Here is a 17,521-nt window from a genome sequence, read left to right as displayed (position 1 = left end):
TTATAAATCATGTATTGTTATATTTATCAAACATGTAATCAAGGTAATTATTCATTTGAACAATGCAATAAATGATTTATATAGATTTCTATTTGTAATATGTCTTATTTTTGAGTTTGAAAAGTATGTCTTTCTTGTTTGAATGATGAAATTGAAAGATTTTTGTATTTAGTTGGAAAATTGTCTGATCATTAGTTAAAGCAGTGAGAGACATGCACAAGGCCACTTGATATGTTTGTGGATTGCCATAGAGTAGGGAAATGCTTTATTCAGCGAATATTTTTTGAATAAATATCATGGATGTTTTCAGATATTAGATGTTCACTTCTAATTATCTTTTGTAAATAATTTTGTAGATAAAGTAATATCTAGACCAGGGCTGTTCAACTTTAAATGGCCCAAAAAATGCGGTTTTGAGGGCTGCATTATAAAATACTTTGTGTGCAACTTTATCAGTGAGTGTTCATAGGTATGATATACAGGGAGGAAAAAAAAAAGTGTGTTTGTTATTTTTATTTATTTAAAAAATGTCGAATTACAAAAAAAGTCTGGAAAATTTGAGGGTATTGGTTTTCACTCGCTGATGCATCAATACTAACTTTAATATTTGTTGCTGATAAACAAAGCAACTGAGTGACTTATCAGAGAGAAAACGTCTGCATTTTGACTTTATAAATTTCATGTTGGAAAAGCTGCTTTCGTAAAGATACATGCTTCCCAGTGTAAGCCCTAAATTTCACAAGTTCAGGTATCGTTCTCCTGGCAGCAACTTGAAAAAGTCCAATTCAGTTTGGATCTGATTGCAAATCACACAATCCTAGTTGAAGGTCTGCTCTGCTTACGTTCTCAACAGAAATTGTAAGGAGCTAAGTAAAAACTGAAATTTCTCTTTCAATATTTTAAAAATTGATTTTTGAATTCTTCTGCAATTATGTCAATGTATTTTATGGGAGGTAAATATGAAACTTTCTAAAAATCCTTCATTTCTTCAAAATGCTCTTTACAATTTGGAATAAATGAAAAGTAATTTTTTTCTAATGAAGACTTGAAAAGCTTAATTTTTTATTCATAAACTCATTTATGTGTTCAAATAAGTTGGCAATATTCTGCTGTTTTCCTTGTAGCTTCAAATTCTGTTCGTTAAGGTGAGATGTCAGGTCTGCTAAAAATTGCGTATCTACAGATTTTCCAGTTCCATAGTGTCAGACTTCACCTCGTCTTTAAGGAAAACAGAAATCTTGTGTAGAGCAAAGAATTGTTACAAATGGTTTCTGGCACTTAACCAACAAATATCACCGAGAAGTAACAAGTTCCCATATGTAGCATCTACTTCTGCCAAAAATCGTGAAACTTTTTGTGAGTCAAAGCATGATTGCCTTCTTTAATATTAGTTATTTTAACAACTGCTTTCATGATGTTAATTTGACATACAGCTTTTCCACACAAGGCCCCTTGGTGAACAATACAGTGTATCACAGGACAGTTGATGTTGTTTTCTTTCAAGAGTCCTGCAAATCCAATTTCAGTTCCTATCATAGTTCTTGTTCCACCAATGACAATACAGGAACATTTATCGAACCCCCCCCCCATAGTCTGACACCACCTTATTTACAGCTTCAAAATTATCTGTACCCTTGGTTGTATCATGGAGAGGAATAAAATCAAGCATCTCCTGCTACACTGAAGTTGTTTTGAATAGTTTGGATAAAAATTACAAGCTGGCTAATGTAGAACAGATCAGTACTTTCATCCAGGCATAGCGAAAAATATTTACATTTTTCAACCATGTTATGCAATTTTTTGGGTACATATTGATTAATATGGTCCGCCCATCTTGCAATTGTCTGATGCGACACTGAGACTGTTTCGAATATTTCAGCAATTTTTGTTTCATTGAATTGTTTTGCCATTTTGATTGCACAGTTTTTAATAAGCACTCAATCACTAGTAGGTTTCTTAGCTTCAACAATTTCCAGTACTACTTCATAAGAAGTGGAAATACTGCACTTATTATCAGTGTCAGTTTTTTGAAAAATTTTGGTTTAGTTTTTTCTTATATTCCGTAATGACTTTTCTGTATATTGCTGAAACGTTTTCTCATGTAACATTGTTTCATATTATATTCTTTGGGATTCGATACTAGTTGCATACAAACAATGCATTGAAGTTTATTATTGTCATTTGTGATTAAATAGTTTGATTCCTAACTGTCATTATAAACACTATGTTCATTATTTTTCTTTTCTGCAAAGACATATTTCACCGAGTATTTCACTTAAAAAGGCTTTAGAGTTGCTAGAACAAAATGACTACAAATAATTATTAACTACTTTCTGTCTACCAGAAGAATGGCTCTTGTCAAACAGTCTGCACCTGTCTGTTGCCTTGGGAATGAGCCTGAACACATTTTTCATAAGAAAAGAAAAGAAAAGAAAGAAAGAAAAATGAATTGACAAAGAATAAGATTGTATAAATGTTCAATTATTTTAGAATTTTAATAGTTGAAATATTGTTATTAAAGTTTGAATTAATTTTAAATATCAGTTTAAAAATGTCTTTTATACACACATATGCATATATGCAGTAATATATTTTGTACTTCATCATAATAACTGAAGGTGAAAATTTCTGACTATATATGAATGAATATGAAAATATAACTCTCTTGCTAGGATGCAAGTAAAAAAAGTACTTTCTAATTATCAACTCGGACCCTTCCAAAAATTACCTTTGGTTTGTGATTAATTTTTTGCCAATCTCAAAAATAACAGCAGCTATTTTCGGAAACGGCTATGCTTTATGTATGAAGTAACAACCAATTAACAAAATAAAAAAAATGCAACAAACGTCCATAATGAAACACTTACCTTTATTTCCCCATTTCTTTCCCCATGTACACAGCAATTGGTTATAGCTTACAAAAAATCTGTTATCACTTAAAAGATATCAGAGTATTGCACAAATTTGGGATTGTGATGCTATTGTTTTCCCATGCCAACCTACTGGTATAATGGTTAGTGATACTGACTGTTGCACCAATGAGTCTAAGTTTGAATTCCAGAAAAGGTATATACATTTGAAATGTATAGAATTTGAATGGCAAGTGGTCACTCAAAATACACAGTGAGCTGAAAGTCCTCTCAAGTGATTGTAGGAGAGGAGTGGGAGACACTGAAGTGATTCTCATGGTATTCTGCATCAAAACTGAGGTGGAGCTGAACATTTAAATAAAGCCCAGTTATACCTTAAATATACCTTAGCTAATGCAGAAGTGTCAGTATTGCTTCAACCTGTTGTTTTTCCATATGCACAGTAATCTGTTTTAACCCCCCCCCCCAAAAAGGAGGAAGAAGTTAAAAAGAATTACATAAAAAAGCACCTTTTTTGCACATATTTGATCATTTACAAAGTACATCTTCACAGAGTACAATTTTTTTGCTTTTTCTTCTGTTAGGCATAACACCATATTTCTGAAGAAAGAGTGCTTTCTTTTTCATCAGCTGGCAACTCAACTGTCCTATTTACAATTCCTTACAAGGGGGATATTGCATAAACTAATCAAATCAAGCATTAACAAAAAAAAAAAAAAAAAAAAAAGACTTGAATATTTAAAAATCAAAATATGCTGTTGTGTGCTGCCAATGAGTATGTACAACTGACTCTAAATACCTTTTTGTGATGTAATGGGTTGTGATCTTCGCCTGGTGAATTCTTTTCAGGTTTAACACTTTACCGACCGATAGCCTTTTAACCGATGTTTTTTTGCCAAACCAACTGATCATCATTTTTCAGATAACACGTACCGACCGATAGCCTATTAATAGTCTTTTGTGGCAATGCCTACCGACTGATAGCCTATTAATCACTTTTTTCTCGAAGCTACTTAAAAATGGCCTATCAATCGGTAGCCATAGCAATAAACAATTGCCATTTGCTATATTACCTGCATTTTATTAGTAGTATTGAGATACATTGCTCACTTGCGTTAAGTGCGTTGCTTGGTAAACTCCCACATTTTCACACCGTTTTAAAAAAATTTACCGTTCACAATGAGCGAAAAAAAAATGGTACTGGAGAGTTTCATTTAGACGATTTAGCAGAGTGTTCTGACAGTTACTCAGAACGGGGAGAATCTGCGGCTGAGCGGCCGGTCGGACTTGCATATGCTGTTGAACCGCCAGCAGTCAGCAAAGTGTTGAGCGAATAATCAAAGTCAAAAGATTGTGCCTTTGTTGTCACATAATACAAAAAATTTGTATTTGAAACTAAAATACAAGAATAATATTGTGAATAAATTATTTGAAATGAGAATGAAATTCTTCCATTTCTGATTTAATGCAGTAGGGCTATCACATGTGTTTATTTTGCGGTGACAGGAAAAATGCCCACAGGAAAAAAGCTCATAGGAATAATGCTCACATGTATAAATGCTCATGTGTATAAATGCTCACAGGAAAAAATAAAGCCCACACAGAAAAAAGCTCATATGGAAAAATCCTCACTTAGAAATAAATTCACAGGGAAAAAAGCTCACATAGATATATGCTCACATGGAAATAAGCCCACTGATAAATAAAATATGTAGAAATGTCCTTACGTTAATCAATCAATAATTAATTGATTTGAACATCATACACCAACTTGAATTTTTCAAAGAAAAATTTAAATTACGGAAACATCTATGATATATATATATCAAAATCTGTATAACTTGTGTGTAGATTCATTTGCTATATAAGATTAACAAATGTTTTAAATTAGGAAAAGGAGAGGAGGAAGGAAGAAAAATGAAACAGAATTTATACAGTGAAAAATTATTACAATTTGAATTGTTAAGAAAATAAAATAATAGTAAATATAAGTTACACATTTTATAATATAAACATTTAGAATAGCCAATATAAACAACTATTTTATTTAAATTACGTAAAATACCTTGTATATAAATCATAAATATGTATTTCAAAAGTTATAAATACATAAAATTACTGAATATTAGCTAATATGTCTAAATATCTAATTTTATCATCAATTTCATCATAGTTTCTTACATGATTCGTGATTACTAAATGTAAGTTTTCATATTTTTTTTTAACTTCATCACACTTTGTATTACAATAGCTAATAATAAACGTTGATAGGCTAAATCTTTTTTTCAGCCCGTCAAATAAAAACTACATACTGGGATGGCTACAATTAAATAATGAATTTACTACCTTATGAAAGCTTTCGTAACGATTTATGGTTTTAGGAGATTTTTCTGAGGCTGCTTCATAATGATTCGACACTTCGATTGGAATCTGTGGTCTTCTAGAATTTTTTTGGTTCTAAACTTACATAACTACATTCAAACATCAATTCTTATAGATACACATCAAAAGTATACAAAAATAGAGTTAAAAAAATAACTATTGGCAGTTACAAGAATAAAAATGTCGTACTGGGGCGGTGGTATAAAATATTATAGTACATGCAAAATTTTACTATAGGTTTCATTCTTATATATACCGCCTCTGAAAAGGTTAATGTGAGCATTTTTCCAATAATTTTTCGTTTAAAAATTAAGTAGGTGTAAGATGTTCAGATCAATTAATTATTGATTGATTAATGTAATGATATTTCTACGTATTTTATTTATCAGTGGGCTTATTTCCATGTGAGCATATATGTATGTGAGCTTTTCTCAGTGTGAATATATTTCTAAGTGGGCATATTTCTATGTGGACTTTTTTTCCTGTGAGCATTTATACCTGTGAGCATTATTCCTGTGGGCTTTTTTCCTGAAACCATATTTTGCACAGTGTATAATGAAACGAATTTTTTAAAGTAATTTAATAAAAGTAGGGAAATAGCTGTATGAAAGCACTGAAAAATGTATCAAAAGTCATTTCGTAATAATTTTAGATATCTGCTTTGGGAGATACTTTTTTTTTAACTTTGGAAAATGTGTGATTTTGTAATGCAGTTAAAATATTTTAAATTTAATATTTTAATGCATGTACAGTCATGCACAAAATTTTATACTTAATTTACTATTTACAGCTTTAAGTCAGAATTTGTTTAAAAGTTTGCATGTGAAGGTTATTCAAATTTGAATGACCAGGAGGCCAATGTCACCTTAACTGAAACTTGTAAAATAACTTAATTGTAATATACTGATAAATATTTTGTTGCACAGTTTGAATATTAAAAACTGTTATAAAACGAGTAATGCAAATGTTATAAAACGAGTAATGCAATTCATGATTACTATATTATAATATTTAAATTTTATTTAAAGGTGACCTTGTTATGTAATAGATCTGTATCAGGTAATTGTAATTAATTGATGTAATGAACTAGTAGTTTAATTGAATGTTAACAGTTTAAAATTTGCAGATATAAGAGTTTTTTTCATTTGAAGTTTCATTACTGTTGAAGCATTTCCTTGCTAGTAAGAGCTATAAAAATTAATGAAACTTCCTGAAGTTATTCATCAATGATTCTAGACTAGGGGTTCTCAAGTTTTTAAAATTGTATACCATATAAATAAGAATAAAATATGTGTCAGTATATGCAGCAAAAGGGATATTGTTTGTTAATTTTAAATATTCATTTAAATCTTTTGTGTAAAAATTATACGATCAAAAATGATATAGTGCCATTAGTAGTACATGTACCATCGTTTGAGAAATCGTGTTCTAGACAATTCTCTTTGTTGAAGAGGTTGCCTTAGAAGATATGATTATAAAAGATATTCAGCAATATTTTTATAATAAAAGGCTCAGAATAGTTGCATTCAGATGTGATTTTCTTAATGAGATGGTTGCGATGAGAGGATTTTCACTTGTTAGTGGTGTACTTAATTTAAAAATACTTACATGCAACAGTTTCCAAATATTGCGATGAAAATTTCATAAATGTGTACAGGTTACTTCAACATTGTGCCTTCCTACTTATATAACTTTTGTCTACTATTTTGAAGGAGAATAGCTATTTTTCTGATTTGTGTCATCATCTGTAAATTGTAAATCTAGTTTATCTAACAAATTTGCTTCTTTGTACTTTAAAATTGATATTTAAGATAAATATTATATGGTTGGATATACAAATCTTATTATTCAAATTTGAATAACTTTAGTTTTGGAAACCTACATATGAAATATAGGCTCTGTTAGTTTATAAATTTCTCTCTGTTACTGATAATCACCAAATGTATTTTTATTTCTTTTTAGTCATTTTGTGATCGAGCTAAATTAACAATTGAAAAGCTTGTAGAAAGAGTTGGCTTCTTTGGAATTTTGGCTTGTGCATCCGTAAGTTTAAAGTTTGAGCTTTTTCAAAACTGCTTTATTGTGTTGAAAAATGAATACATTACTTAATTGATATTAATGTTTGGCAATGCACCTTTTTTTTCCCTTTAGATTCCAAATCCATTATTTGATTTAGCAGGAATAACATGTGGACATTTTCTTGTTCCGTTCTGGACATTTTTTGGAGCTACATTAATAGGAAAAGCAGTAATTAAAATGCATATTCAAAAGCTTTTTGTCATTGTTGCTTTCAATGAGCATCTAGTTCATGAGCTTGTTAAGAAGATGAAGTAGGTTATAAATGATGTAATTCATTTTTGATTGTATGTCTTTCATGATATATCTTGAGTTATAAAAGGCCATTTTAAAAGTTTTATTTAATTTGTCTATTTGGATCAGATTTTGAAATTAATATTTAACCCATTTCTATCAACCTCATTTTCGTAACATTTTTAATGTATGTGTATTTTAAATGACAATGTTTTTCAAGAATTTTTTTAAAGTTAATTGTTAACATTATTTTATTTGGTGTTAAACCTGTCTTGCCAATCCTTATTTAATTATCAAGTTAATCATCGAAGAATTTTGAATTTTACATCTTTGAATAGACTGAAAATTAATTTTCCAAATTAAGTTTTTGTTATGATGTAATGCTGAACTTTTGTGGTTTTACTAAAATTAATTTTTTGTTGTTTTAATGCTGAGAAATTGTCGCATTTTTAGAAATCTTTTTTTTTTTTTTTTTTTTTTGTCTAATAGTGAGTTATAGTTTTTTAAAGCAAAAGGTTTAATCCTTTTTTGTTAGTTGTCTCATATTAAGTAATGGTGAAGTCAGTTTTAAGTCAAATATAAATATAAATGAATTGGATTGCTGTAATTGCTGATTCAGATGCTGTAATTTTTCATCATTACTCTTCTGCATTCTGTGGATTAAAGGATTAAATACAATGTATAAAAAAACTTAAAATTTTACTGTTTTAATGAAGCGCACTAAAAAGTTAAAAATAAAAGCTGTAATAATATTCTTCATGACATGATTAAAAATAAAGTCACAAACTCCCAGATATGAATAATATTAGGACATAAACACTTCAAGGGAGAGCAGAAGTGATAGTCTGTCTGGAAATCACATGTATAAGAATGATTACATTCAGTTTGTTCAAATTTCTCTTTGACAATTTTGGCTTAAAATCTTCCATTGTTAGTAACCCCATAATTTTAATTTTAATTGAACATGACCAAGCATATTGAAACTGATTTTTTGAGTATATTTGATTTAAACTGTACTCGAGAGAAAAGTATGTTTTTGATTTCCTTGAACTTTCAAGGCAAGTAAAATACCAGATTCCTGTTGTAATTCTCTGATGCTGTAATAAATAGGTAGAAAATTTTATAATGATGAAATATCCTTTCTGTTTTATTTTTAAGTTGTTCTGATTATATTGCCATTAACTTTCCTTGCGCATAATGTTTTTCAAGAATATTAGAATTGTAATTGTAATGTAATTGTAGTTACATTACAGTTAAATTTCAGTAATTAAATTGTAATTAATATAATTAATATAATTTTAATTGTAAAACTGAAATGAAAGATAAAATTAGCTTTCACATAATTGGACATATTATTGATTGTAAATTTTTGAATTCTAAAGTCTTCTATAATTTAAAGCTGTTCATAAAATTTATTCATAGAATTATTTGGAATGTACTATTTAGCATTAGAAATTTTTTGAGGGGGCCCTGCTATTTTTGCTTTAAGTGGTTTAATACAGAACTGCTATAAAGAAATGATAAAAGCCAAATGAATAATGAGCAAATCTCAGTTGTGTGGTTTATGTCTATATGCTAAATGTCGTAATCAGGCTCAGTACTTAAAATTTCCTGAATTAATTTTTCTAGTTTGTGGTTATTTTATTATTTGTACAAAATGTATCAATTTGTACGGTTTTCTTTTATATGAAAGTTATTCTAAGTTCATAAATTCATTTAGTTATGATTCTGGTTGAGTGTAAAATACAGGGTCTTTTCTAGACAGAATGGGGAAAAAATGAGTAGTTATGATTTCACAAAATAAACAAACTCTTATATCTTGTATAGTGGGAAGATAATTTCTTCTCCACTATTCACAATAATACACTTTTGCTTAAAGCAATGTGAGAAAGTCAAATTTCGAATATTAGTCCAAATTTGACACCGCTGCACCAATGGCCAATTGATTAAGACCACTGAATACTGGTAGTTGAGCCTGTCTTGGGTTCAATACAGGGGAACGGGCTGGTTACATGTTATTGTGATTTTCCCCATGTGTAACATGAATATGAGCCAGTTTCCCTTAGAAAATCCTCCACAAAGGCATCCCTCCTCTTAAGCAGATAGCCCTTGAGGCTTTGTCATATTCAAACAGCTAAATCTAACCGAATTTGACCCTAAAATCATACATAAAGCTATTTCTTCTGTTTTATCTTCTGATAAATTTCGAGGTTTGTTGTAAAGTGATAAATGAGCTGATTTTTTCACTTGTCCCTAAGAATTTAGAAGATAAATAAATTCATCCGTTTTTATTTTCCCAATAATTTCCAGAAGAATAATTTCAAATTTTTTAAAGGTGTTCTTAGATTAATAATCACTTGTCACTTCAAACTGATCAAATAAAATTACAGAAAAACTGAAGTTAACTGTCATTTCAATCAAGCATATTATTTCTAAACGTAACCTACTTAAAAGTTACTGAATACTGATAGTTCATTCCAAAGTCTTTTCTCGATCAACAAGCTGTAAGCATATTTTTAGTCACTTTTTTTCATATATAATGGGGTTATGGACTACTTTTCTTTGAGAAATGTTTCCTAATAAAGGAATCCTCCTTTTGGAGATGGCCGTAGTGCTTTGTCAGATAAAATCAACCAATGAAACAATGCAACATTTTCAAAGAGAGATAATTCATTTCGTCAGATATTTTTTCATTGGTTGCTATTTTATTAAGTATTTGTTTGTCATCAAGGCAGCAATTTTATAGCATTTATCTACAAACAATGTGCTAGCAAAATGGAAATCTGTGTTAGTTGAGTAAATAATAAAGAAGTTACTTGATAAAATATTTCCATTTTGCATTGCAATTTATGTATTAACATATTCCTGGGTTTATCATAGAGTTAATTTCAATTATTATAATCAAATTCTAATTTAACTTTCTGAAACTGAGCATAGTTACTGCTTGGAGAGAAAGAAAATTTCCACCTGACTTTATAATTTGAAATTATTTTTACAAATATTGCCTTAAAAATTTACAATCAAATTATTGTAAAGAGTTAATGTGTCAGCATCATACTGTGCTTTTTAATGTGCTATAAATTAGTATTTTATAGGCCAAGGGAAATAATTATCCTTTTTTTTTTCTCTGCACTTTTTAAAAATTATTTCTAGCAAATAAACTGTTTTTGCCATGATTAAACACTGTTGAACTGCTAGCGGTCAGCATATGCACATCCGACCGGCCGTTGAGCTACAGATTCCCCCTGTTCTGAATAACTGTCAGGACAGTCTGATAAATTGTCTAAATAAAACTCTCCAGGACCATTTTTTTCGCTCATTGTTAACGGTAAATTTTAAAAAAAACTGTGTGAAAATGAAGTTGACGAAGCAACGCACCTAAAGCAAGTGAGCGGTGTACCTCAATACTAATAATATAATGCAGATAATATAGCAAATGGCAACTGTTTATCGCCATGGCTACCGATTGATAGGCTATTTTTATGTAGCTCCAAGAAAAAGCGATTAGTAGGTTATCGGTCGGTAGGCATTGATGAAAAAAGCCGATTAATAGGCGATCCGTAGGTAGGCGTAGGTGAAAAAAGAAGATTAATAGGCGATCGGTCGGTAAGGTGTTAAATAATGCATTTATTAAAGAAAACTTAATGTGCGTTTGAAAATTTCATCATAAAAGAATATGTAAAACATTTGTACATGAAACAAAAGAGAAACATGCCAGTGTAAAATTTGAAATTAAGCAAAAAGGTAAACTTGAATAAGCATAGATTTCAAAGCCAATCTGAATACTGTATAACTCTACTTTAGGAGCATTTTTATTTTCAAAGGTGATATGGAAGTGACAAAAATGGTGGTTGTGGATTAAAAAAAAAAAAAAAAAAAAAATTTGCTAATGGAATCTTGAAACTCGAAAGTAAAGGCTCATATTTTTGAATCTCTAAATATCCTTTAGTTTTGGGTCTCTGAAGTATTAAAAGTGCAGTTAAATCATCCCATAATCTTCCAGTTTAGTTTAAAATGGAAAAAAAGTCACCTATTTTATTAACTGTGTTAGAACTGTATGCTGTTCTTAAAGTTTAGAGGTAAGTGTTTTTCAGTTTCCATTACTTCTTTATGCACAGTGTGCTTTGTATTGCATTAGTGTTAGATTTTGATAATAGTGAAATAAGTTTAGATCACTTTCTGAGAATAAAAATGCTGCATGCTTTGTGAAGATGAGGTGATGACATAGGTTTCCAAACTTGTATGGCATATAGATAGTTCAGGTTCCTGAGAGCTTTTTCCCCTATTAAATTCTGCAAGAATTGGACAATTTAATTAGATATATTTTTTTAATATCATTTAGAGCTTAATAACCACTGGAATTGTTATGTTTAGGTATTAATTTATATATTTTTTATATTGCTGTAGTATCTAAATATAAAAAGTTTTTATTAAGTGTTTATTAAGGTTACTAAAACTGAACTTTTTAATTTATAGATATATCCCATACATTGGTAAATATTTACATGCTCCTCTTGAAGAATTCTTGGCTAAGCAAAAGGCTAATCTGCATCGAAAACCTGGAACCCCAGGTGTATCTGTAAGTGCCTATAGATAAATTTTGTTGTGTTTTGTGTACAGTTTATTATTATTTCAGACTTAAAATTAAGTGTTTTGTTTTAATTTTTAACTCGTAAGTATAAACTGCACACACACACGTATGTATTTATTACATTTTATATTCTACTGAGTAATCTGTATTTGGATTAGTTCTTGAAGAGATCAAGTAATATCAGTAATATTGGAAATAATGATCTTTTCTTCCATGCTTTGCACTTTTGTTGTGCCATTGTCAAAAAAACAGCTTTTTATGTTTTTCAATCTGATTGATGAATTTTAATCTCTTTCACATTAAAATTTATCAATCTGATCGATGAATTTTAATTGCTTTCACAGTAAAATTTCAGTTTTGTTTTTCACAGTAAAATTTAGTTTAAATCATTCCTTTTATCAGTGTTTGAAAAAAAAAAAAAAAAAAAAAAAAAACACCCTATTTTAATAAAGCCTTTATGTTAGAATAAATATAACTACTGAATTTGTGTGCAGGTATGTTTTTCTGTGAGAGTTGGTTGTTGGAGGAGAATTCCTTCAAACTAATACAGGTATACTGAAAAGGAATGAACCAGTTTCAAAGACCCATTTCATGATCTCCTCAGGTATCCTCACAGAATGAATTGTGGACCATTTAAAAGAGTAGGTTTCTAAGTTTTTAATAATTTCCAGCTGGGCACTATATCGTACTTCAAATGCATTCTCAGTGTTTGATTGCTTATTTTAGTATATTTCAAATGGCTACCCCTTAGCAAAAGGCATTTCAGTGTAAAGGATCATGCTTTTGTTCTACCACCACCCATTCATCTGAATGACTTAAATATTACATAACAACAGGGATCAAGTCATGCATTTGGTAGGAATTTTTATAGCCCATTGATATTAATTGGGTCCACACTCTCTACACATAGAGGACAGTAAAGGGAACTTCATTATCAGTATAACACACTTTTCTCTTTTTTAAAGCTGTTTTCCTCAATAAAATCTAACTGTATGAATACAGTTTATTCTTTTGAATTATGTTGTCCATCCCAGTTCTTCATTTTATGTGTATGGAATTTCCATTGTTTTTGTATGTGTGCAATAAATACATGTACTGGCCAGCTTTAGAAAATTTTTCATGAAGGAATTTCTTTCCTAAGGTTTTAATTTATATTGTTTTAATTAAAAGATTCAATCTAGTTTTTATGAAATTCTGGGGTTATCAGTGAATAATCCCTCTAAATATTGTTAATTTATATCAGGTTTTATCATTCCCTCCCCCCCCCCCAAAAAAAAAAAATTGCTAGAGATCTTGTAGCTTGCTTGATGTGTAATGCATATGTCTACTGTTTCCTTTTGGAAAGTTCTGTGACTAGATATATTTCATGAAGCAAATAGCCATGGTACTGACTGTATACCATTTCTATTTTTTTATAATTAGTAATTTTTATTATAATTTACATTTTTAATTACTAATTTTTTATAATTCGTATCGTTCTCTTGCTTTTTAAATAAGTATAAAAATTTGTTTAGATTTTAGGAAATATGCCATCGAACTTGCAGCCTGCTTTATCTATTTTGTAAATTTTCATTTGGAATAAGGAAGTTACTTATCAGATAATTAAATTTTTTAGTATGTTGCATTTCATCATATTTGTAACCAAGTTATTGTATATTTTGTTTCAGCGAACCTTTTAGGTTAATTAAAAAAAAAAAAAAAAAAAAAGAAATGCACTAAAATATTCTCATTTAGCTTTTGATAAATGAAATTTAATAACTTTATGCCTGTTGTGTTTAGCTACACATATTTTTTTAATATATTTAAAGAAGTTTAATTTCAGTTTAATGCATATTTTTTTGAATGTAATTATTTGTAAATATTATAGCTGTTCAGAATTTTTGAAAAATATTTTAATTAAAAAATTTAATGTTTGCCTTGCCAGTTGTAGGTTTTCTTAGTTTTAGATGTTTTTGTCATACACAGAAATTTGATATTTTTTCAGAACTTCTTCATGTAAATTACAATCATTATTTTTATAATCATGTCTATGCAAAGCAATTTATTTTGCCAACTTAATAGCTAGACTGAGCTCTGTTATATATATATATATATATAATATACATATATATGTATGTATAACAGATTTTACGGATCTAAAGTAGTCTAAAAATGTTAAAGTTATCTGTTTGCAGAGAAAATTACTTTTTTTTTTGAAAAAAATTTTAGATTTTTATATATATTCTAAAATATTGTAATGTTATAAGTTTCTTCTTTATTTTATCCATATGTATGTATGTATTTCAGGAAGGAACTTGGATAGCTTGGATCTTTGAAAAATTTGTTATCCTAATGATCCTTTATTATGTGTTGTCCATTGTGAACTCTATGGCTCAAAGTCACCATAAAAGATTAGAAAAGCGGTTGCGTCGTGTGACTACAAAAGTGGCAACTGATTAAAACTGCCGTACTTATGTATTTTCCATTAAGCAATGGTACAGAGATGTGCCATTTCAGTACTGACCAATTGTGGACAATGTGTTCTGCATAGATTTTGTAATACCTATGTATACATTTTCCCTGAGTTGTAATTTTTATAATTTTGGCAATCACTTGAGGTCGACATTTTCAAGTAGATGAGATTCCATGCAGAGAATATTCATCATATATTACTTAAGTAGGAAAAATGTACATTATGTATGTCATACTAGATCATGTGGAATGCCGGGTTTATATTGAGTATTTGTAAATATATATATATATACACACATTACTTACCTTTGTTAACTTGAATGGAATAATGAGATCATGTGATAAATGTGTTGAATCATACTTGTGAATTTATGGTTATATTTCGTTATGTAGGTTATTTTAATTGAATTTTTTCACTTTATTTTTGTAATTGAAGTATGTAGTTGAACTACATTTGTTCACAATGGGAAATATATGTAAGGTTTTTGTGCTTCTCAAAGATAAACATTTTTATACATGAAAGGATATATCATCCATCAACTGTTATCAAAAAGCAAGCACATCAAAATTTTCTCTCCTAGAGGGGAATATAAACTTTAATGCCAGTAGAGTTTTCAAAACATTTTTGTACAGCATTAACACACTTAAATTTTCTGCACTCATCATCAGTGAAAGTACAATTTTGGATTTCTCAGTTAATGCTTCACTTTTCAATCCATGTAAAATTGTCCACAATTTTTTTGTAATGTTAACATATGATGCAGGTTGTCAGTATTTTTGTGTAGAAGAATTATACTGCTTACATTGAAAAAAGAAATTTGTTTTATGCTTATTTTCTTAGAATGTATTGTTTCCTATTATATTTATTTGTATTTAAAACCACTATTACATTGATATTAAATAAAATAATTTAAATCTGAGTTCGGAGATTTCTTGATTTTTTCTCCCCCTAACACATCAACTACCATCCATGAGAACATATGAGAGTTACGGCAGCCAGTCCACTGGTAGAAACCCACCACACGCTATCTCTTTTTTGCATTATAGCTTTTCAATGTCCACCTTATTATCACAAGTTTATGTGTTGAAAATGCATAGGATTTTTGTGCATTATATGTCTGTTAAAGGTTCATTATTAATAAGAAAGTATCATAAAAAGGATTACTTTTTATGCACATTTTTTTTTTTCAAAATATAAAAAATGAAACTAAAGAGCAAAAAAGCAAATTTTAATTATCGTATGCATTAAAGTGTGGGTTTTCTCATTACATGCTGAACAAAAGTATTTCTTAGCATCTCTTTTGGGTGCTGCAAATATAGCTGGCCTTTGTTGATGACATTTCACACATTAGAGAGTGACCATAGTCTTAGTATTTATTCTATTTACATTATATATACTATGAAGATTGTACTATGGCCATAAGAAGGGCCTATTGCAATGAACAATTTTAGGTTTAGAATTTGATGATTAATGGATCTGAACTACAACATCATTCAGCCTGTTTAGGACTGTGTAGGGACCATTCCAGGGTTTCCGCAGTTTAGAATAGAGTCCTTTCCGTCGAACTGGGTACCATAACCACATTTTGCCACCTCTGTTGAATCCACCATCTTGTTTCCCAAACAAGAGATTGTACAGTAGACGAAGGTCCCGACCAAAGAGCATGTGGGCTGCTGAATAGCTGGTAGTCTTGTGGACAGCTCTGCGACAAGCCATTAAGAAGAGAGGTAACTTCTGGTCCCAGTCCTCTTGGTTTCTGGACACCATTAGTGTGAAGTATGCTCCTTCAAAATTGCTCCACATTTTGAATAAATACATTTAATTACATTATATTACATAGTACAGTTACACATAGCAAATACATGTTACACAGCTCTTGCACTATATTCTCAAAACCCACACCAACTTTCGCTCAAATCAAAATTTTTCTCACACAGTTGAGTGGTGCTACAAAGCCCTCTATGGGAGATCTCAACATACTCCCCATGGATGACCATTCAGGACATCAAACAACCTCTTACATGAAATTATTACTTAATATTATTCTTAGTAAACGTATAATTTCTAGATTAAATAGTTCTTGCATATAAATGAGTAATACTAAGCCTAAACAACATATAAATGTAAACAATGAATTACACAAATTAATAACATAAATATGTACAATAACATTAAAACTTGGAGAATTCAAATGAATAGCGATGAATATCAAGTTCAAAATTTTTCACGATACTTAACTGTATATTGGTAATACACACAGTTTGTGAATGGGTCTCTTGAATTCACCATCATCAGTTTTTACTTTTACAACACGAACTCTGTAATCATTACCCGGGTAACTTTCAGTGATACGTCCCAGTTTCCATTTTAAGGAAGGTGTGTTTCCTTCCTTAATGATTACTAAATCGTTTACTTTAATATTTGCTGAAGCACAATGTCATTTTGTGCAAATTTACAGTTGAGTCAAATAGTCCTTAGACCATTTCCTCCAGAAGGACTGCGACATTTGCTGAACTAGTTTACAACGATTGCGAAGTGTTAGTATCTCGTCGCACACCACATTTGTTTCTGGAATAGCCTTTAATGATGTTCTTATTAAAAAATTACCCCAAGTAATCACGGAAAAATCATCTGGATCACTTGAAATCTCTACTAATGGTCTTGAGTTCAGACATGCCTCAACTTCTGCTATATAAGTAGCAAATTCTTCAAAAGTTAGAACTTGAGAACCAATTGCTCTTTTCATATGATATTTCATAGCCTTTACTGTGGCTTCCCACAGTCCACCAAAGTGCGGCGCAGAAGGTGGATTGAAATTCCACTTAATTTCTTCCTCTATTAAGTATATAACTACCCTTTGGTTTGAATGATATGCTTTCAGTCATCTGTTGGCACCTATGAAATTAGTGCCGCAAT

The 17,521-nt window shown here is 29.9% G+C and overlaps 1 protein-coding gene across 3 annotated transcripts in view; it reads left to right on the top strand.

Annotated features, from left to right (window-relative positions):
- The window catches only part of LOC118189403 (vacuole membrane protein 1-like), a 117,575-nt gene extending 102,051 nt beyond the window's left edge, over nucleotides 1–15,524 (top strand). For all 3 annotated transcript variants that reach the window (XM_035359996.2, XM_035359997.2, XM_035359998.2), the window contains 4 exons: nucleotides 7,215–7,295; nucleotides 7,404–7,582; nucleotides 12,039–12,141; nucleotides 14,440–15,524. In XM_035359996.2, coding sequence (XP_035215887.1) covers nucleotides 7,215–7,295; nucleotides 7,404–7,582; nucleotides 12,039–12,141; nucleotides 14,440–14,592 — 516 coding nt within the window. In that variant the 3' untranslated portion in view covers nucleotides 14,593–15,524. The remainder of the gene's footprint in view (nucleotides 1–7,214; nucleotides 7,296–7,403; nucleotides 7,583–12,038; nucleotides 12,142–14,439) is intronic.
- The last annotated feature ends 1,997 nt before the right edge of the window (nucleotides 15,525–17,521 follow it).

This window comes from Stegodyphus dumicola, chromosome 5, assembly GCF_044657685.1.
Source record: "Stegodyphus dumicola isolate Sdum_Otavi_A_Nest chromosome 5, ASM4465768v1".
Classification (NCBI taxonomy): domain Eukaryota; kingdom Metazoa; phylum Arthropoda; class Arachnida; order Araneae; family Eresidae; genus Stegodyphus; species Stegodyphus dumicola.
This window is presented reverse-complemented; position numbering and strand designations above follow the sequence as displayed.